The sequence below is a fragment of the Scomber japonicus genome, chromosome 12, assembly GCF_027409825.1.
Source record: "Scomber japonicus isolate fScoJap1 chromosome 12, fScoJap1.pri, whole genome shotgun sequence".
In the NCBI taxonomy this organism is placed as follows: domain Eukaryota; kingdom Metazoa; phylum Chordata; class Actinopteri; order Scombriformes; family Scombridae; genus Scomber; species Scomber japonicus.
In genome coordinates this window covers 33,605,937-33,628,910 of record NC_070589.1, presented here as the reverse complement: position 1 = coordinate 33,628,910, position 22,974 = coordinate 33,605,937, and the positions used below count along the sequence as shown (strand labels likewise).

At 39.3% G+C, this 22,974-nt stretch overlaps 2 protein-coding genes across 2 annotated transcripts; one reads left to right on the top strand and one right to left on the bottom strand.

Moving 5' to 3' along the window:
• Nucleotides 1–1,814: 1,814 nt before the first annotated feature.
• proca (protein C (inactivator of coagulation factors Va and VIIIa), a) lies at nucleotides 1,815–12,201 on the bottom strand. Its single transcript, XM_053329512.1, has 10 exons — nucleotides 12,091–12,201; nucleotides 11,744–11,764; nucleotides 11,494–11,574; nucleotides 9,683–9,840; nucleotides 9,427–9,451; nucleotides 8,673–8,783; nucleotides 7,077–7,217; nucleotides 5,275–5,393; nucleotides 4,202–4,319; nucleotides 1,815–3,153 (listed from the first exon to the last, which is right to left on the bottom strand). Exons 3-10 carry the CDS (start codon nucleotides 11,561–11,563, stop codon nucleotides 2,570–2,572), a joined length of 1,326 nt encoding a protein of 441 aa, XP_053185487.1. The 5' UTR covers nucleotides 11,564–11,574; nucleotides 11,744–11,764; nucleotides 12,091–12,201; the 3' UTR covers nucleotides 1,815–2,569.
• Nucleotides 12,202–19,298: 7,097 nt separating this feature from the next.
• On the top strand, nucleotides 19,299–22,526 carry LOC128369809 (complement C1q and tumor necrosis factor-related protein 9-like). Its single transcript, XM_053330886.1, has 4 exons — nucleotides 19,299–19,731; nucleotides 20,382–20,462; nucleotides 20,845–20,925; nucleotides 21,601–22,526. The coding sequence occupies exons 1-4, from the start codon at nucleotides 19,299–19,301 to the stop codon at nucleotides 22,524–22,526; spliced, it is 1,521 nt and encodes a 506-aa protein (XP_053186861.1).
• The last annotated feature ends 448 nt before the right edge of the window (nucleotides 22,527–22,974 follow it).

Sequence of the window (22,974 nt, the reverse complement as noted above, 5' to 3'; positions counted from 1 at the left end):
CTGTTCTTCTACCTTCTACCTCTAGATGGAAGCTTTTCCATTGAAACATGCAGTGTGTATGTTTGACACTCATGTTCTTCTGCAGGAAGGGTAAAATAGACACACACAAAAATTAAAATTAATTTAAAAAATATGATCTGAACCCTTAAACTTGCATAACCTTAAACTCAACCTGAGCAGCATTAAATGTTCTGACTCTAAAGATGAATAAAAGCACATAAAAAGTCCCATCATCAGCTCCTGGTACTGCAGCAGCTGTTGTTTGGGTATCAGGTGATATCCTGTGAACCTGATGACCAGAGCTGACCTGTAGGCTGACACCTCAGACAGGAAGTAACCCGAGGAAGCTGCGTCTCACTGAGCGCAGGTCAGTTTCACTTGACTCTGTTTTAATGTAACATGAGTCTGTTAGAAAGTCAAACAGGGAATCTGAAATCAAGGGTTTGGTTTTTTTTTACGGTCAGTCTCACCTCTGTAGTCAGCTGGATATAAAGAGTTTTGCCCCAGAAAAGAGAAAATGTAAAGGTGTTCAAACTCGTTCTGCCTGGTGTGGATCTGACATGTTGTTAATAGCACAGCACAGAAGAACAATATTTATATATGAGATATGAGATAGTCTTAAAGAACAGTGTTGCTTTGCATTAAAACACAGTAAATTATGAGATACAGATATAGATGTCAGGAAACAGCTTCAGTTCTGTTGTACTTACTGTTAAACACATTACACTGACCTTTACCTTTCTGAGATCAGATCAGACAGAATCACTGAAAACACCTTCAAGCCTTTCCTCCAGCTTTTCCTAACAGTTACGTAATTACAAATATATTATTTATTGCATGTACAGTGTATAATTTAAATAATAGATTCTTATTTTAACAACGTAAACGTGATTAATACTGTAAGAAGCCAATAGCACAGAAACATAAGCCATAATCTCAGGTTAAATAATTATAAGTAGAGTAAAAACAAATTATTCAAACGTGCAAATGCATCAAACATTCTGTGAAAATGTATTCAAACTGCTTTAGAAACGAATATCAGGAAGATGTTGAGATAGTTTTAAGTGGTTCATGTCTAATATGTCATTTTAAAGCTGCTGACAGTTAAATACTCTTCTCTGATGATACTTGCTGAATTCATTTTAATTCCTGAATAAAAATGTCTGTATTTCCAGTGACGGGATGTAAACGCAGGATCAGTGTGTGTGCTGAAGTGTGTATCTCAGGTGGATTGTCTTGTTGTGTGGTGCTTATTTAACAGCAATAATTTAGATTACACAGACTCACAACGTTGTAAAAACCACATCAGACCTCAGTTTGTGTTTTTAATGAGTCTGCTGTGTTGACAGTTTGGGCCTCAATGTGACACTGTGTCCCTTTAACACTCTGCTGCTGTACAAACATGTCAGTTTGAGTCCTGAAAAATAAAATAAAATTCAGTGTCTGTCACTCAGTAATCAGCTCTGTGTTTTCTGTGGAACTGCTTATGTAGTAATTTATGATCGATTAAAAAAATTGGTAAAATCCTGTTTGTTTTAATAAGACTTTAATATGACTTATGAGAGTGAACATGAGGACTTCAAAACTTTTTAGGACATTAGAAAACCGCCAACCAGCCATTAATGCAGTATTCACGTAATAATACAGAATTGCCTGAAAAAGCCAACACATTTCTTACGTCTTGTTCAAGATAATTAAACATAAATTGAATGAATACAGTGTTGTATATCAGTAATGCACAGAGCAACATTTCTCTTTGAGCCAGACTGAAATATCTCAGCAACTATGAGATGGTTTGCTGTGAAGTTTGTTTGTTTTGTTTTTTTACAGACGTTCATGTTCCCCAGAGGATAAATTGTAATAACTTGGATCTCTTACTAAACAATGTTTGGACTTGTCAAAGCAGGAAAAGCAATTGGACTGTGGTGGAAAGTACATTTCCATGTGATGCTACTTTCTACATCTCAGAGGGAAATATAATTCTACTCCACTCCATTTATTTGACACAATGGATAATATAACAAGCTTTTAAAATACAACACATTGTTAAAGATGAAACCAGTCAGCAGTGTGTAGTCGGCTCACATCTCAGATGTCTATGAGTTGTTAACAGCTCCACCAAATAGTGAACTAAACTTCATTTCAACAAAATGGTGTGTTGTTGGGGTCAAATGACGCAAAACACATAGTCTGGTGGATCTTCACAGCTAGATAAAGAAGGATGTTTTATAAGAGGGGGACAGATGTCATATAAATATAGTTCTACCTGATTTAGACACATGGAAATCAACGTAAAAATCTGAATTCCTTTCTGTGGTAGAAAAGTCAACTAAACTTAATTCTAATCCAGACTGTAGTTGTTGAGATGTTTCCCTCTGGACTAAAGTTTTGAACCACATCACTAAAGTGGCTCAAATAAATGACGCTCAGCTGTGGTGAAAATGGAAAGCAAACCTCTTGAGACTGAATCAGTTTATTTAACAAAGTGTATCACATTTCTGCTGCACCGAGGGCCTTTATGTGGGTTTAACAGACCAAACTGGGTGAGCTGTCGGGGGTGGAGGTGGGTTTAGACGCCCTGGTGTCCTGGTGGATGATGAGTTTTGTCCCATTCTTCACGAATGCTGTTGATCCACTCATTGTAGTTGGACACCTTGGTGTAGATGCCCAGCTTGTCCTCCATGCCGCAGCCCTCACCCCAGGACACCAGACCCACCAGGAACCAGGTGTTTCGGTACAGAGTCACCATCGGTCCGCCGCTGTCCCCCTCGCAGGCGTCCTTCCTCTGCCCAAGTATCCCGGCGCACAGGAAGTTGTCAGAGACATTGTGGGACATGTGGCTGTTGCAGACGCTGTGAGTGACCAGCGGCACTTTGATGACGTTGAGTGCCGAGCTGTAGCGGTTGCTGTCATCTTTGCCCCAGCCGGTCACCACGGTGATGGTTCCATTTTGGTGCAGCACCCGCTTGGCCATCTCGCTCCCCGGCATGCAAATGGGGAGGATGAACTCTGAAAGCGGGGCGGGGTTCTCCAGACGCATCAGGGCGATGTCGTTGTCCACCGTTTGGCCGTTGTAGTAATTCGGGTGCTTGAAGGTCTTTGCCACCTTCAGAGTCACCTCGCTGCCTTCTGATCTGAGCCGCTCGTAGTCACCTGAAGAGACAGATCACACACTTCTGGATCCTCATGTATGAAGATGTTTTTTTTGTTTTTGTTTTTTTTAACCAACTGAGATTTAAATGTACCATAAAATCAGTCTATGTTTGAAGGCACTAAAGGAAAATTCAGATTACTCCCTCAGATTTGTAATTTGAGTTTTTCATTTTTAAACTAAGTCATAACTCTGAGTGTTTAAAGCTGAATTCAACAAATAATGGCGCAAATTTGTATGTTGCTCATTTCAACATGTTTTTATTTGCTGTTCAGTTTCATTGTCGGGGCAGTACAGTTGTGAAGTGGTTAGCACTGTCACCTCACAGCAAGACGGCGCAGGACAGGTTAATTGGTCACTCTAAATTGCAAATGTGAGTGTGAATGGATGTCTATCTACTCTGTGTTAGCCCTGTGATGGACTGGCGACTTGTCATTGGCCTGTTGCCCAGCTGGGATTGGCTCCAGCACCCCCCAAGTGACCCTTTGTAGAATAAGCAGTATGGAAAAGGAATGAATGCGGTCAGAAATCAACAGATCCAGGAGCGCCTTGGTAACAGAGTGGTTACCGTGCATGCCGCGTAATGACTGGTTCGATTCCGGCAAGGGACCTTTACTGCAGATCATTTTCTCTCTCCGTTTCCGGTCAGCCTCTCTGCCATGTATTTTCAAATAAAGGCAAAATGTCCGAAAATAAACCTTTAAAAGACATATATAAGAGGAGCTGAAACTATTAAAAAAAACAGAGCAGCTGCACTGTGACAGAAATAAAGAGACATAAAGTTTTTAGATGCTAAAAAATGTCCTTCCAAAGCATGAGAGGTATCATGTGACTGTTTTAATTAATATTAGAGGAGAGAATATTATAGTTTAAAGGTGATGTTATGCTGTCACGTGGCACTCTTGTCCTACTCTGTGAAGGACAGTCTGTTCTTGACTTGTATGACGTTCTTGCATGAGGCCCACTGAGCCTTTTTTTGGCAGTCATTTTAAATTTTTTCATAATAATGTCATGGTTTGTAGTGTTTGATGTCTTTGGATTGAAACTCACCCAATCGTACACTGAATTTCAGGTTGTTCTCGAGGCAGTGAGCAGCTGTCAGCACCCAGCTCTCATCGATGAGGACGCCTCCGCAGTGAAAACGCCCAAAAGCATTCAGCAATAGCACCTGCACACAAAACACTCCTGTAGACGCTAATTTTTATTAGTTTTATAACATACACACAGTAGAGACGCCGCCTGCTGGCCATTAGAGAGAATGCAGGTTCTGTTCTACTTGTTCTAATATTTATCAGAAACGTCACATTAGATCCTCTTCCAGAAAAATAACACAACCTTTAAGGGTGATCCACACTGAGAACCATAACTATAACAATAACTATAACAACAACGATGTGAGCGTCCACACTGAAAACGATAGCGTCCTGTAAACAGCTGTGTCAAGCATGCGCTGCGCTCCAGCTGCGTCTGCAACTGACTATTGATGAGCTGCTGTAAGTTGTACAGAGAAATAAAAAGAGAAGCAGCAGAGTTCAGAGGTGGGTATTGATTCAGTGTGTTGATCCGAAGTATTTCAGACACTAGTTGCTGTGATGTTTCAGTGTTTACAGACCAAACTGAGCCGCTGCAGCACATGTTGAGGCGAGGTGACACACAGTATTAACCCTAACCACAGATCTGCTTGCAAACATCCACTAACTATTATAATACAGAACAAAGCTGCAGCATCTTTGTATAATAAAGAGAGACAAACCTCTCTAAAGAAATCACCTCTGTCATCCTGCTCCGATTTACAGCGCGTCAGTCCGTGGTGAGAGAGGAGCAAAGACGCATTACAAGAAATAAATACATCAGTCAAAAAGGATATTGATTGACAGTCAGCGTTCATCAAATCACTCTGAAAGTGATTCCAACAATATCATTCTCCTCTATCGTTGTTGTTATAGTTGTGGTGTGGAGTCCGCCATCCACTCGAAATAGAACAAGATTTAAAACTATATTTATAGTTATCGTCCTCAGTGTGGACGGATCTTTAGTGACATTAAAAGATAAAACTCTGTGTCTGCTGTGTGTTACGCTTTACTTTTCCCGTCTGTTTGCATCTCAGAGGAGGTAAACTTTACCTGCCACGGACTCTCGCCCTTCTTGCCCACCTCCCCTCCCACCATCCAGGGCAGCAGGCCATCCCTCGGCTGGGTGTACGAGGACCTGCCGATCAGCAGCCGACCACAGGACGAGCCACCTGCAGGGAGATTTGATTCATTTAATCTCTCAAGTGTGGAAACTTTGGTCTTCCTTGATGTAGCAGAAACGTACAAACATAAAATACAAATAAGAGACTTTCTGAACATGAATAAAGAAATGAAAGAGAAATTACATATTGAGCAACATGATAGCATAATTCTTAAACTTATCATGTTACTATTTTTATTTCTTGTCTCCTCTTCATACTGCATGTTTACTAATTTCTTCTCGTTTTTATTTACGCTCTTTCTACACACAAATACACACACACGCACGTTACTTGCAGTAACGTAGCAACCAGCAGTAAGAAAGACGGCTGGTCACTCAGACAGTAAAATCTTCTTTTCTCATACTCACGAAAGCAATGGCTGTAAGTTTGTTTATTTGATATTTGATGTAGGCTAATATATAATATAATATGTAATGTTAAGTTTAGTATTGTAATGTGTGATGTTTATTGACTGGGAAGTCATACAAGAAGTGTTAAAAGTAATTTGAGAGCTGATGTAAAGTGAGCATTGCTTAGCAACGATGTGTATCAGCCAACTGTTAAGGTAAACGGCTCATTTGTGCCGTGTAGTTTTTTAGCTATTCTTTAAATATCATTACTGTTTATTAGTTTTCTTTACAGCGTGTCGCTAAGTTTGTGTATTGTCTTTTATTTGCAGTTTCACTCGTGGTATTTCAACAGAAAAGAAGGAAATAAAGGGAGCAAGACGCTCTGATCCTGGCTCAGGTGTTATACCTGAGTTTGGCTGACTGCTAAACTGTGATAACGTACACAAAGCACATAACACACAGGGAGAACAGTACAATTGTTACGTGCCGTGTGGTTTCTTGTTCCTTTTCCTTCTCTTTTCTCTTACCGCCCCCTTTTTCCCCCCACTGATTAGCGCAGCTGTGGCTCGTCAGGCTGTCCAGCTTAAGAACCCTGTGAAGCTGATGCCAAGGCAGTTGGCCTTCTGAGCTGTGTGCTGAACTCAGCTGTGTGTGCGTGTGTCAGAGTCTGGTGGTCCTGGTGGTCCTGGTGGTCCTGGTGTTCCTGGTGTTCCTGTCGTTCCTGTCGTTCCTGTCGTTGCTGTCCAGCGGCGTGGTTTGACTGCCTCAGCATTGATCGGTTTCCTTTGTTTTTTGGAAGCTCATCTTTAGTTTGTTCGTTAATAAATTGAGTTTTTGGTTTGGATCTCTGGTGTTTGGGTATATTTTTGTTTAGTTGTTTTGTTTGTTACTTCCCCACTCCTAGACACAATCGGGGTCGTAACAACAATACTGATAATACAAAAAAAAAACAGACAGCGAGACACATAAAAGGCACTATGGATTAAAAAAAGTACCAAAAAAGTAGAGACTCCCCCTGCTGGCCATTGAGAGAATGCAGGTTCTGTTCTACTTCTAATATTTATCAGAAACGTGACATTAGATCCTCTTCTTTTATATAAAAATATATAAATGTTCTTATTGTGGGGCTAATATTTCAATTGTAATGCCTTTATTGTCATTGTACTGATAATACAAAAAACAACAGACAATGAGACACATAAAAGACACTATGGATAAAAAAAGAACATTTATAAAATAGCATTAATAAATATTGAGAGAGTAAAGCTGCTGCGTCTACGCATGCAGCTACCTTCATAATAAAGGAATATCTTAAACCGGTCCAACTAAACGTCGTTCTCACCTTTCGGGACACATTCCCTGTGGTTGTCGTGCAGCTTGTATCCGTCCACACAGCTGCAGGTCCTCCTCAGGCCGTCCTCGCTCTCCGTACACTCGTGGTCACAGCCGCCGTTATTCACAGAGCAGTTAGTCGATAATTGAACTGAAAAATAACAGACGACAGAGATATTTACCCTCAACTTTTACACATATGCCGAGTATCGTCACAAGTTTCAGTAGGAGAAAAGATGCTGCTTTGTGACTGGTGGATGATCTGTAAGAGAAATCTAATTTTTAACTCATAGAAGAATACATTTTTTATTGTGTGACACACCTACAAGCAGCAGTGGAAGAAGTATTCACATTTACTCCTACAGTAAAAGTACTGCAGTATTATAGTGATGTAGTATGCAGTATTACAGTAAAAGTACTGCAGTATTATAGTGATGTAGTATGCAGTACTACAGTAAAAGTAGTGATATTATTATATATGACATCATTAGATTATTAATAGTGAAGCATCAGTGTTAGAGCAGCATGTTACTGTTGTAGCTGCTGGAGGTGGAGCTAGCTTATACTACTTTATATACAGTTAGCTAGTTTATACTACTTTATATACAGTTAGCTAGTTTATACTACTTTATATACGGTTAGCTAGTTTATACTACTTTATATACGGTTAGCTAGTTTATACTACTTTATATACGGTTAGCTAGTTTATACTACTTTATATACAGTTAGCTAGTTTACACTACTTTATATACAGTTAGCTAGTTTACACTACTTTATATACAGTTAGCTAGTTTACACTACTTTATATACAGTTAGCTAGTTTATACTACTTTATATACGGTTAGCTAGTTTATACTACTTTATATACGGTTAGCTAGTTTATACTACTTTATATACAGTTAGCTAGTTTAAACCACTTTATATACAGTTAGCTAGTTTATACTACTTTATATACAGTTAGCTAGTTTATACTACTTTATATACAGTTAGCTAGTTTACACTACTTTATATACAGTTAGCTAGTTTATACTACTTTATATACAGTTAGCTAGTTTACTCTACTTTATATACAGTTAGCTAGTTTATACTACTTTATATACAGTTAGCTAGTTTACACTACTTTATATACAGTTAGCTAGTTTACTCTACTTTATATACAGTTAGCTAGTTTACACTACTTTATATACAGTTAGCTAGTTTATACTACTTTATATACAGTTAGCTAGTTTACACTACTTTATATACAGTTAGCTAGTTTACTCTACTTTATATACAGTTAGCTAGTTTACACTACTTTATATACAGTTAGCTAGTTTACACTACTTTATATACAGTTAGCTAGTTTATACTACTTTATATACAGTTAGCTAGTTTACTCTACTTTATATACAGTTAGCTAGTTTACACTACTTTATATACAGTTAGCTAGTTTACACTACTTTATATACAGTTAGCTAGTTTACTCTACTTTATATACAGTTAGCTAGTTTACACTACTTTATATAGTTTTTGGTAGTTCTGTTGAACATTACAAAACTTCCTAGTCTTGAGGAGACTAGAAAGAACTTCCTGTCTCTCTGATGTGCGTGATGAACATCAGACTCACGATCTTTGCAGTATTTTCCCTCGTATCCTTGGTTACATCGGCAGGAGTATGTTTGGTGTCCATCCACACAGTCTCCATGATCACACATGTGGGACTGACACTGGTTCCCATCTGAAACACAGCCAGCTCAACATCAATACATTTCCCATAATGCATTTAATGCTTAGTGACCGTAAGATGATTTTTTTTGCTTTCAAGTGACTCAAATCTGATTTCTCTTCAGGGGAATGTGAACGAGCCACATATGATGTTATCGTATTAGATCTTTCCTGGAAATTTGGTGTTAAGCAGTAAATTTTTAGCACATTTGCAGAGTGAATTATTTAATTAGACTCTTATTGATTCTAAATGCATACATACATGGGTCAGTGGCAAATAAGGTTTGGCAAGATGAGTAATTCACAAATGTGCTAAAACTAGTTTTAAAAGCAGCATCAGGTTTGTTAAAATGTACATTTAGTATTTTTGTTGGTTTTATATCATTTGAAATGACATTTGCACCATTTTTTACCAAAATAACTGAATGCTCCTGAAAATGTCAAGTGGTGTAACCACAAAAGAATGTAATAATAATCCTCTAATATATTCTCTCAAAATGGATTAAAAGCAGAAATTTGATGCTGGGTCCACAAAAAAAGAATGTGTGAAGTTATTCATACGTTTATTTTCACATTTTAACCCTTTAAATTTAAACTAAACCTCATGGACACAAAAAATGTCATTGACCCATAAACAGAAGGTAAGCTTTTCTTACCCGTGTACACTGTCCAGAACTCCAGCTGTAAACACACAAAACTAAAAGTTAAAGTCCCACTCCACTCAAAAACATGTTTTTCTTCTTGTTCTTGATTCCACATCATATCTGCTAACAAAATTTCTCTGAGCTAGTTGAACATCTGAGTTTTACAGGTGGTCCTATCAGCAGGATTTATGACAATGAGACAAACTTCTAACCCAACTTGCAGAGTTGTCTGATAAAGTATCAGTCAAACAGAAATAAAACGTCTTACTGTGGCTTCCCTGGTTTGGAAAATCTCTCTGGCTTCTTCAAAGTCACACCTTTCCTCCACACACTCACGCTCCCTATTGGGAGGTTTAAGCTCCTCCAGGAACGAGTTCGCCCGACGGGACCGGAGCAGCATGTGAGCCTCCGGAGCGTCCGAGAACACTGAGCACCCGAGAAGAAGAAGACGATTAAAGTCATGTTTTAATTTAAAGCTGCTGCTGCATGTTGCATCATTGAGGGTCAGTTCAACAGACGATTCTTCCAGGTTGTGATGATTGATAGTTGATTCTGTTTGGGAATGATATTTAGTTTCTTACTGTGCATAAATCAAGACTACAAATGTTATTTTTATAAAGCCGTGCATACACATGGTTCTGGTTTATAAATCTCAGTCTTTGTGGAATTGGGCACATGTGCACAAACCTACTAATTAAATGACTACATAGGTCATTTACCCAGAACCAACCAGCATTTTCTAAACAGGTGCCTGTATTAGCACCATCAGCAGAAGGTTGGGTTAGGTTGGGGTTTAAAGATGATGCTTTGGGTTAAATTACTACCTCTGTGAGCTGAAGACCAAATTAGAAACTCTGAGGTTTGATTCCCGGCTCCTCCAGTCCACATGTCGATGTGTCCGTGGGGAAGATACGTAACCCCAAACTGCCCCCCGAAGGCTGCGCCAACAGTGTATGAATGTGTGTGAATGGGTGAATGTGACCTCCAGTGTAAAAGCGCTTTGAGCGGCCAAAAGACTAGAAAAACACTACGGAAGCACAGTCCCATTTACGTCCTTTGTGTTAGGCACAGTTGGAAACAGGAAGCAAACATTGTTATATTATGCTTATACAAAGTTATATAAACGTCATCTGAACTGTGCCACTGTGCTGTTAATCTCGTTAAAGACAGACTCGTCTTTACACCTGTTAACAAAACAAAACAGGAAAGAAGACGAGGTGTAGTTTCACCGCTCGTGTTGCAGCGTCCATTTCATTGATTCATCACATGGACTGTAAACCATCGTCAGCAGCGATAAATCAGAAATGTAATCAATGTAGAGTTTGTAGCTGATATCTAAACTGACTCTACTTGGTAACAGCAAACTAAAATGTTAATTTGTGTGTAAATTCAATAAATCATTGTTACCTTTATATCACGCTCTAGAAAAACACGTACGCTGGTCTGAAGTCAGCATGATGTCTGTGTGTAAATACAAGTTCATGTGCAGAAAACGATGCATGTTTTAATACGTATATGTTGTTTATGTATGGAGGCCCGGTTCTTCCAGCCCTCCAGTCTCTCTCTTTAGTCTTCTGTGGATCTTTATGAAGATCCAGGAATCTTGCAAATGTTTTAATCACCTTTCAACTGATATGGACATCACTCTGGGTAAATATAAATCCTTTCATCCTACACCTGATTCTAATAATGAACTCGTTATCAAGCCCTTGACAAGCTGCAACTGCCTGATAACGAGTTCTTTACTAGAATCAGGTGTGTAGATAAAACATACAGGGCAGTAGCTCTACAGGAGCAGGGCTCTACAGGCTTACTAGAATCAGGTGTGTAGCTGGAGATCTCGGCTCTACAGACACAAACTCCTTCTTTATACTACTTTTTACACCTGGAAACACACTGAGGTGGAAAGTCAGCAACCTCAGTGCACTATGCAGCTGTAATATGAAGGAAAAAATAAACAAATATTGGTGTTGATTAAAAAAAAATTCAAAAAAAATGTAATGAGGACGTCCCTGTTTTAAATTGAACCTTGTGATTTTCCAGCAAGTTAATAGAAATCATCCGTCCACTGAGACTCACCTGCCATACTGAGCACGGACGCCGACCACAGAGCCACGATGACGGACACGCACAGGAAGAGGCGGGACATGTCAATCAAACCTGCGATCAATGAGTCAAGGCAAACATCAATGTGTGAGCCAATCATCTCCTCTCCTCAATGTTTATATTTACATCTCTGTCTTCAATAAAGATAAAGCAGCAGTGATACAAATATTAATATTCATAATCCATACTCCGAGTGATGGAGCAGAGTTTAATCTGGACTCACCGAAGTTGAAGTCTGGAGAAGCTGAAAAAAAAGAGACACAATTACAAAAAATATATAAGTGTAATATATTTAAAGTAGCTGTTTTAAATGTTTCAAATCATCTCTGAGCAGTGTCAGTCAAACATTTCAACATTATTGATCTTTGTCAGCTGAAAACACAGAGCGCCTCCACACAGACACGCAGCAGGAGGCAATCCCCAATTGAACCTCTACGACCTTTGACCCCAACTAGCTGAACAGCAGGAGCGAGGGAGTGAGGCCGACGCTTACATCCTAAAACGGACAAGACACTGAAACACACAAGAATGAGCAGATTTCTGAAACAGAGGAAGTTTTCTTTTACTTACATGTGAAGATATGAAGCTGAGGACAGAGACGATGGTGCAGTCTGTGTCTGCTGTGTTAATAACTAACTATCAGTGTTTACTGAGAGTCCACAGTCTGCAGCTGAACACTGTCTGCCAACATACACACACACCTCCCCTTTAACATCCACCCACGTCCACCACATCCACCCCCCCAAAAAAAGTCCAAGATGTCCTTAAAGGCAGTGTTGGGGAGTAACTGGTTACATGGCATGTTAAATGGCATTTTCAAATATTTAACATGTTACTAAATACATATTTTACAGTTTTTAATTCTTTGAAATCAATATTTTTTATATTTTGTAAATAAATAATGATGTGGCACAGGGCTTGGAAATTAATCGAAAAATAATCGAAACCGTCATTTAGAAACTCTAATCGACTCTTAATCTTGCTCATGTCAATGAATCATGGTGTTCACTGTTGCCATGACACTAAAGGTGGCATATCTTTAAAGTCCATGTAAAGTAAGAATAAATATGTGTTCTGAGTTTGACATACCACAGAAAAGTGTGTTGTTAACCACCCTGCCAAATTTGAATGATTAAAAAAATCGCCAAATATATGAAATTAGGCTTCAAAGTTGTGTAAAAATCAGCATCTTTCTTTGCTGCCAAACGCTGTGGGCGTGGCCGCCGAGTCCGATTAAGCCCCGCCCCCTACCAAGTGTCACCTGTCAATCAAAGTCACCACCTCTACCCAAAACATGGACGCTACGTCTGAGAGCTTTCTGCTGCTTGCTGCTTTAGGGTTTCTAACTTTTATTGTTTTTTTTAAGTGTGTTAAAAGGGTTTTTTCTTTACCTAAGATGGTCTCGGGGTTATAAGATGTTGGACAGGTTGTAAAGCCCCTTGAGGCAAGTTTGTGATATGTGATATTGGGCTGCACAAATAAAAAATCAACTTTACCTGTTGAAAGTGTTTCGAGCTGCAGATGATGAAGCTTCGGTCCCACCCAACTCCATCCATCCAGCCAGCCGGCGTGAAAACACCTGTAACAAAACCACGGCTAGAAAAAGAAAACACAAAGAGGCTTCTGGGACTTTGATACATCTTGTTTTTCCATTTGAATTATGTAACACGCCCAAGATAAAAAACAGAGGCATCAAATAAAACTTTTGTGAGATCTGAACGATATCAGAAGACAAACGAAGAAAGGAGGACAAGTACACATCACCTCTCAAACACACACACACACACACACACACACACACACACACACACACACACACACACACACACACACACACACACACTAATCTAACCTTAGAAAAAAAACATGCATTAACCTTCATGCTTTGCCTTGAAAACACATTTACACCCTCACCACATGATTAACACACATGAGTCAGTGATAAATAAAAGTTGGTAAGATGATGAATTCATAAATCAGTTAAACTAGATTTAAAAGCAGCATCAGGTTTGTTGAAATGTACATTTAGTATTTTTGTTGGTTTTATATCATTTAAATGACATTTGCACCTTTTTTTTTTTACCAAAAGTAAGACTGAATACTCCTGAAAATGTCAAATGGTGTAACCACAAAAGAATGATAGATATTACATATTTTATCACCTACAGTGTATTTAAGTGGACTTATACTAATAATGACTTCATTTAAAACATGTAAACTAGTTGATATGGTGTTTTATTGACTACTTACTGTTTTTAAGCAACGTTCAATTATTTGGTACAAAGTTTTTATGGTTACACCACTTAGACATTTTTACCATAATCCTCTAATATATTCTCTCTAAATGGATTAAAAGCAGAAATTTGATGCTGGGTCCACAAAAAAAGAATGTGTGAAGTTATTCATACGTTTATTTTAACATTTTTGGGGGACATGAGGACCCAGAATGGTGTCATGTTGTTTCTTAACCACAATAAAGAAACCACTTTATTTAAAGTAGAAATCAGTTTTGAGGTCAGATACTGCTTTTATAACAATGTTCATATTTTTATTTCTACAACCACACAAGGGTTACTTTTAATGTTTTTGCAGTGCAGGTTTGTTCAGTTTTCGGCGCCTTCAACCAGAAGCATTGACTGTATCTCTAAACCTGTATGAGTGAATCTTCCCTCTGCACACACAAACACAAAGCCTGCCTTTAAAGCAGTCCATGGCAGTGAAGGGAACACACTGGAACTTGGTCCGAACACAAAGCAGCAGGCGGCGGGCCAATTCTCGGACCAGCTCTCTCACTTACTGTTGGTCAAACTCAACGCCAAGTAGCCTGTGGAACCAGAGATGCCTCCTTTATGTCCCCAGGCTGCCTTGTGTTCTGGAAAATCTAAACAGCTGAAGACACAAAGGTAAACTGAGCCGAGGGGAACGAAGCTGCACCACAAAAGAAAATGAGGAGATGAATAGTTAACCTTAATAAATGTCCTGGTTTCCACAGCCGGCGGCGCTCAGCGACTCACCGGAGGCCGACGATCAACAACGGCTGCATTCCTGTGTGAAGGCTTTTACTGAAATACAATGAAGTGTCCCTGGTGTCACCGGAGTGGGACAGGTCACGTTTTCACTGGGTCATGTGATCTACGTGGCACACACATGCTATATAAACATACTGTTTGTCTGAGACTGAAAGTTTGTTCTTGAACTTGGAAGCAGCAGGTGAACAAACACAAAAATGTTCATTCAGGAGCTGCTCCGAAGTTTCCTCTGCAGGTTCTTCCTCAATAGATAGCTTGTCCTGCTGTCATTTAATACTTTTAGCTTCTATTCATTTTTCTTGGAGCACTTTGAGGACTTTTGTTTTAACCCAACATGGAGCAAAGTCATTAAAATGCTTGGAAAATAAAGGAAATTGTGATAGAATTGAAAGCTTTTGAACAGCTTCTTAATGGACCTGTTGTGAGATTGCTTGGTTAGATATTCATCAATCAATCAATGTTAAGGCACTTTACACATAGAGCAGGTCTAAACCATACTCTTTACATTTAAATTAAAGAGACCCAACAGCACATTGCGACAGTGGTAAGAAAAACTCTCCTTTAACAAGAAGAAACCTCATGTAGAACCGGACTCTAGGTGGGCGACCATCTGCTTTGACTGGTTGGGGTTGAATACTGTTTCTCAGTGCATGGCTCAACTGGTTGGATTCCCAAAAAGTAGTTTATTCAAGTGTACTACGAGTATACTTATTTTATACTAAAACTGAGGCAGTATACTTGAAGTTTACTGTTTATATACTTAAGAATAGTATACTTGGCTTATAATGAAAAGTATAAAGACAAGTCTAAGACCAAGTGCATTAATACTAAGACTTACACTTATACTTTAATACTAAAGCTTATACTTGTACTTTAGTATACTTTTTACTTCTTTCTGCCACAAAGTACTAATACTTAGTATATCTTGATCACTTACACTCAAGCATACTTAATAAAATGAACTTCAAGTATACTACTTTTTGCTAAGGATTGCCATGATTGTTCCTCAGAGGATGAAACCGTCTGACTTTAGTAATCTTCTAACATGACGTTGACTTTTTAGTTCTTTACTGAAATATCTCAGGAACTATTTGACAGAGTTCTGTGATATTTGACCCAAAGAGTCTTGAAGGTCAAGACCTCAAGATTGGGTCACTCAACATGTTTGTCTTTGTTTTGGGATCTTAAAGGATGGGTTCTGGATTTTTAAAGTCTGATAAAGGAGCTTAGATGAACATTGTGTGTTTTTCCTAATAATAATTCCTCCTGTTCATACTGACCCTTAGAATATCTGTTTTCAGCAAGCCTGAGGATATATTGTATATTGTATATGAACAGGAGGAATGATTACAGAGAGGAAAACATCTGCCAGTGTTCATATGGACACCTGACTGTTGTTTAAGACACGTGTAAAACTGTGAAATCATCCTTTAACCAGTGTAGTGTGAACGTCTCTTTTGTGTTGAATGGTTATTTTTCTTTAAAGGAGGAAGAGAGGAGTAACACCAGCAAGTCGTCTGAAGGAGATCTGTTTACAGTCTGAGCTTCTTATCGCACATCGACACGAAAAATGACAAAGGAGGAGAGAAGTGGAGAAGAAAGGATTGAGAGGGAAAGGGAGATGGTGAGATGGAGGTGAGAGGAGGGAAGGTGCTTCTCAAATCTCTCTATAGGCATTAAACAAAGCAAAGTTACACAAGTATTAAAATAAACAAGTACACAATTATTACAATGAATACTACGTCAAGGTTTGTAAATGGCTTCATACAAAAACTTTACATTATATAATTAGTTTTATTAATGTAATGTATTCAGATCATCTCAAAGTGATATTTAAGTCCTCTGCAGTGAAATGTAGGTTGCTCATTGTGAAGACTGGCTTCCTTCACAGTGTTAGATTTCTATACTGTTTGTGCAAACTGAGTCAATTGTTGAACATATTGTAATATAGTTTCTAGTTGTAATACAATGTGTTTCTGTCCATTGAGGAGTCTGATAGTTCAGCCAGAATGAGGCAGGTTGCTGCAATATGATCAAGAAATATCAAAGTTGACTGTAGAAATGACTTAAAATATTAAAACAAGAAAATTAAGCTTGAAAATAAAGAAGTCAACCAAATCCACTCAAATCAATATTATCTAAACTACCCAAAATCCCAAATTTGTCTAAGAGGGTTTTACAATCATGGAGTAAATGTGAGGTTGGTTAAATAAAGTAACTGTGCCTCAGAGGTTTGAGTTAATGTATTTCACTCCTCTGAAGACAACGTGAAATATCAAACTCACAGCAGTCAGATGGTTTTATTAACAGCTGACGTAACCCGACTTATACTGACTCTGTCTGATATTTGACTTTAACATAAGATACAACGCTTGGCTCATGTAAGGATAATAAAGAAAGGAGGCCCATACACTGTGGATAAAAGAGATTTTCAATCATTTGAGGCTTGAAAAAATCTGATACACTTTGAGAGACCAGAAAACTTAGAGAAATATGGGGCCTTTCTTTGTTTATACAGAGAAAATTACCTGTATTTATTTTACCTTTTGTAAATTATTTATTTATTTCTACTATGACCTGTAAAGTGAGGTTACCGTATTTACTGTAATATGTGAAATATGGCTGAGCTGACTGACTATGGGTTCTTTTCTTTTCTTTTCTCTTTTGCTTGTATATGATTTGCCAATTGCCAATTTGTGTATTAAAAATCAATCAACAGAGTAAAAAAAGAAAAGAAAAAAAGAAAGAAAGGGGTATAAAGAATAAAGAGATATAGGTAAGAAAAATATAAAAAGGAGGCGAGATAGAAAGATTTCTGAACTTTTAAATCATGACAACAGCAAACTGTCACACAGCTAGTCTCATGTCTTATTGTCAAAAACTCCACAACAACAAATGAGTAAATGGACCTTGAGTCAACTGTCAAACTCAGTTTTCAATCCAACATCAGAGATAAATCCTAAAACGGCTCAGAAAAATCTAAATCAATCAATGGCATGAACTCCTGCTGATGAAGAACATATGATATGGTCAAAAGAACTGGAATAAACCTGTAAGTGGACCTTGAGTGAATACTGTCAGTCTTGACATGATTTTTAAGAACTTGTGTCATCGGGCTGAAACATTGTGGAGGTTTTAATTAGCAAACATATTTATTTAATAGTGAAAAGTGAACGGTGATTAAAGTCTGTTGATATAAATCTCAGCAATGAACTGACCTACTGAAAATAAATCAACTGCCACTGAAATGACTGAAGCACTTGCACTTTAGAGAAGTCACCTTAATTTGATTCTTAGCTTATTTATTTATAATACTCATTTCAGAAAATCTCGCCTCGCCATGTCTTGCCTTGTATCCTCTTTTTATTCATTCTCTCGGTTTTATTACACGAGAATGACCATTAAAGTGAATCTAAATCTGAAATCTGTCTATGTATCCAAAGTGGCCACAAATACTCAGAAGGGGAACTAATGTGGATTCATCTACTGCTGACAATAATGCCAAACTAATGCACCGTTTACTTTACGCTTATTTATTTAAAAACTCCAGTGAGCAGCTGCAATGGTCTCAGATATTTTGTTTTCAGAGGCTTTTCTTCCCTGATAAAGAAGAAGAGGAGACTCTGCAGGGAAATCTACTGGAAAAGGAATTAATTTACAGTATTAACAGAAAATTGAGCGAATCCTGTGTCCTGAAAGGATGAGAGAAAGAGGAGGGTGGAGAACGATGGAAAGATAAACAGAGGAGCGTCTCTTCTTTCTGCTCTGAATGTATTTTGCGGTTTCACGGTGAAGGAGGTCACGTCACAGGGAGAAGACCCAGTTCCTCTTCAGTAAGGACAATAAGGACGCACCTCTTTATTGTCCTGCTGAAGAAGTGTTGTTTTGGGGCGAGGCTTATAAATGGATCAAAGCCTCTTCACTCCGGTTCATCTTCCCACAAATCATCATCATCATCATCCAGACGATGCCGCAGGATCCAGAGAGAGCGGTGAGTCTTTCCTACAAAAACCTTTATTTAGATTAGTTCGGGTTTTAGTGACTGAACAATTTATGAAAGCAAAGAAACTAATTTTAAAAAATGTTCTAGTGTGGCAAAATGTTCAATCTACAGCTCTTTTTATAAATGTAAGTCTTAAGCATTTGTCTGAATTGTTGGATTCAAACATAAAAACCTCTCAGGCAACCACTGAGCAACCATCACACTCCGATAGCTGCTTTCTAACTGACTTTTCATCTCTTTACACACTACACATAGTTTAAGTGTATTGATTTTTAGTGATTGATTAATTTTGATAATGTTACTGAGCAGTAGTAGCTTTATAGTGCAGTGCTTTTAGTTGTATTTTGAGTCCTAAAAATGTGATTTGTTGGATAATGTATATATTTTGTTAGTGTAGTTATGTTCTCCCATCACGGGGCGACTGTGGCTCAGGAGGTAGAGCGGTCGTCCTCCAATTGGTTTGATTCCCGGCTCCTCCAAGTCCACATGTCGATGTGTCCTTGGGCAAGACACTTAACCCCAAATTGCTCTTGTTGCTATGCCAACGGTGTATGAATGAGAATGAATGGTTAACTTCCTCCTGATGAGCAGGTTGGCACCCTGCGTGGTAGCTCCTGCCATCAGTGTATGAATGTGTGTGAATCGGTGAATGACATGTAATGTAAAGCGCTTTGAGTGGTCGTAAAGACTAGAAAGGTGCTACATAAGTACAGTCCATTTCCCATCATCCTCCTCTCCTGCTCCAGATGTCGTCGAGGCTGTTGGGACTCCTCATCCTGTCCTCACTCTGTTCAGCCATGCTGCTACCAAACAGCACCTCCGTGTGGTCCAGTGAAGAGGAGGGCTCCACGGACCCCAACACCTACCATTGGCCCGCTCCAGACCAGGAGGCACCATCAGAGTCTTCGGAGGACACCCCCCCCTGGTTGCCCGTCGCTCGCAGCTCCCCCCTGCAGATGCCCCCCACAGGTCTGCCCAACAGCAACATGACCGTAGGCTCTGGCAAGCTCCGGATGATGGGGGACGCAGGTCCCCCCCTGCCTGATATGGCGATCTGCGACATGCTGATGAACGCGCCATCACCACCACCCATTGACCAGATTCCATTTTTCTGCCTCTGTTCGCAATGTAAAGGCACCGTGGGGCCCAAAGGAGACCATGGAGACCGGGGCCCGCCAGGCATGTAGACCACCTCTGTTTACCTGCTTGAGTTTTGGTGAAAAACAGCAGCTTTGTTTTAGTTTTAGTTTCTTCTCTTACATGAAGACATCAACCTTATTTTGTGATCACTGACTGGTAACAGCGTTTATCTCTCATATACAAGGTGGGAAGTTACTAGAACTGCTTTAGATTATTGATTTAGCTTTTTTTTTCCTAAAACAGACAAAAAATGAGGATGAAAACTGGATTATATACTGTTGACTCAAATCTCAAACATCCTTATTAGAGAAAACTAGATGAATTTGTTTCATGACCAATATTAAAAACATGTCAGACAAAAACAACATTTTTTGTAATAAATTGATTGAATAGTCTAAGTAAGAGTTTCCTAAACTTGGGGTCATAGGTCCATTGCAGGGAAAAAATATGGATTGCATCTCAAGATACACCAACTTCTGGCAGGGAAGATAAAACAAGAGGCACAAAACTACATGGTGTTGATGGATAAAACAATGTACTTCAGTTTAAATGTGAGGACTGATTGAGGAAATGTTGAACATTTAGTGAGATGATTCCAAGACTTTAAGGCTACAATTAGAAAAGATGATAAGACTGAAGGTATTTCTGGGATTGTTTGTAAAAACTGACCCAACTAACTTTTGGAACAGGTCAACCTGGGAGTCCCGGAAGAAGAGGAATGACAGGGTTCAGAGGTCGTCCAGGATTCACAGGCCCAATGGGGATAAAAGGTGAGTAACACATCCAGAACTCTCTAATACTGCACCTTAATGTCCAACCTGACAATTAATAACATCATAACTAGGATCAGTAGAATTTTGTGTTCGCCTCGCTCAATCAAAATGGGAAAAAACACTCTCAAAAACTCAAAAGAGATTTTCTTGTCTGATTCTGAATCATGATATCAAACTTCTTTTTAATACTATAGCACTATATGTAGAATTAGTTATAAAATTGTAGCATATTTACAATTTTTCTGATGGTATTAAATGTTATTAGTAGAAATATTACATCAGTTTCTTTCAAGATGTTACAACTTTATGATAGTATAGAATTCAACTCCTTGTGTTTGTCTCTTTTGTCATCATTTCTGTCTTTGTCTGTTTTTAACAGGTCAGAAGGGAGACTATGGTGAGAAGGGGCAGAATGGCGCCATCGGTTTCAACGGGATGAAAGGCGACCGAGGCTTCAAAGGTCTGCTAAGATCACTCTCTGTTACAGTTGATAACTTAATATTTTATTAGTATTTCACTGTTGTAACACCAAAATACAAAAAGTAAACCAACGGAAAAGAAATTAAACAACAAATATACTGATTGTAATTGCCCTCCAGAAAAACAGATAAGTGTTTCTGATCTGACGCAACCATAAATCAACGTCAATGGTTGGTGCTAAAACTGTTACAAATCAACAAAAGACAACAAAAAAACATTTTTGATCCCATACTTTCAGCTTGGTTACACAAAAATTACTTGGTTGGACGTGGGCAAAAGAAACCAGTACTGTGTGTTTGTAGGAAATGGGAGGTGAACAATGTTCGACCATGTCAAAGTCTTGCCTCATCCACCCTCCACAACATCTGGTCTTCTTGGAAAGAAGAAGCTCCTGATTCCTTATGACTTGAACGTAACATTTGTTATTTCTGGGACTGAGAGGACAGTGTTACCAAAAGATAATCTAGATGTTCTAGCTTCTACACTTGAACCATGAAGAAACTCTTTGAAAACCCATCAATGAAAGATAAAATTTTTACTTTGCAGATGTAATTTGGTGAATCCAGCTGTGGAAGTGTTGTGAGAAAATGAAGAGTTAATAAGGTTAAAAGGATTTCCTACTAAATTCTGACTACTACACTTTATGTGTCTTCAGGAGAAAAAGGAGACCGAGGAATGATAGGGCTCCAGGGAATCCAGGGTCCCCAAGGAGAATCCGGGACATGCCCTGCTTCCTGTGAGAGTGTCCAGGGTCCAACGGGTCCACAAGGCCTCCCTGGACCAGCCGGATCTCGAGGTCTACCTGGGGTCCGTGGACTTGGGGGACCTAAAGGTTTTAAGGGTGATAAGGGTGACCTCGGCATGGCCGGCACCCCTGGGATGGATGGCCAGAAGGGTGATCGAGGCGAGCAAGGGTTGTGCAACTGCACAGACGGGATGGATGGCACAGATGGGAGACCTGGGGAGAAGGGACCTAAAGGGGACAAAGGTGACATGGGTACCGAGGGTGTACAAGGCCCAATAGGCCTAAAGGGCAACCAGGGCTTCATTGGCCCCATGGGGCCACCCGGGCCCTGCTCCCCAGTCATCCATTCAGCATTCTCTGCATCTCTCAACCAGTCGTTTCCTGCTCCAAACTGGCCCATTCCTTTCCCACATGTCATTACCAACCAGATGGGGCATTTCAACCCCGCCATGGGCATCTACACGGCTCCTGTCAATGGCACCTATGTCTTCACCTCCCACCTCGCACTCTCCGACAAGATGCTTAAGGTCGGCCTGTTCCACAACTTCTACCCTGTCATCAAAACAACAGCAGTAAACAGCCAAGCCACCACCAGCCAGACTGTCGTCCTCCATCTCAGCATGTTAGACCAGGTGTGGCTGCAGGTGAAGAACTCCACCACCAACGGCATTCACAGCGACACTGAGAGCAGCAGCACGTTCTCAGGATATCTGCTGTATCCTGACTCTTGCGAATACCCAGTGGGCCGACATCATCAACATTTGCAGAACTATCAGAGGGGAGACTTCGGCTGGAATGGTCCACCACCCAAAACCACCACTCAACCACCACATTAGGCTTTAGTCGGTCAGAAGCACATTTTTAGACGAAGCATCCGCACATACCCAATCAAACACTCTGTGTTTATAACTGCACATTTAAAGGAGGGGTATTATAGAGAAACAGAATTATCCAGTTTTTTGAGGTGGAGCTTTCTGTCAAAGAAGTTATATGACTTTACAAGTCATATAACGAATAATCCTGACTCGTCTTATCTGATGAACTAGCATTATTCAAGCAAGTGATTTAATATCCAGTCATTTTTTTCTCTCAATTATTGAGTGGATTGTCCTGAAATTGGTACACAGGCTCATGTTCCCCTCAGGATGAATTGTAATAACTTTGGTGATCCTGACTTTCCATCATCAGGTCAATACATTGTCCAATACTATAATTTATGACCAAATACCTGCAGAGCAGTTGATTCCCATCAGTCTCAGCTCTAGCTTGTGTTTCGCGCAATAA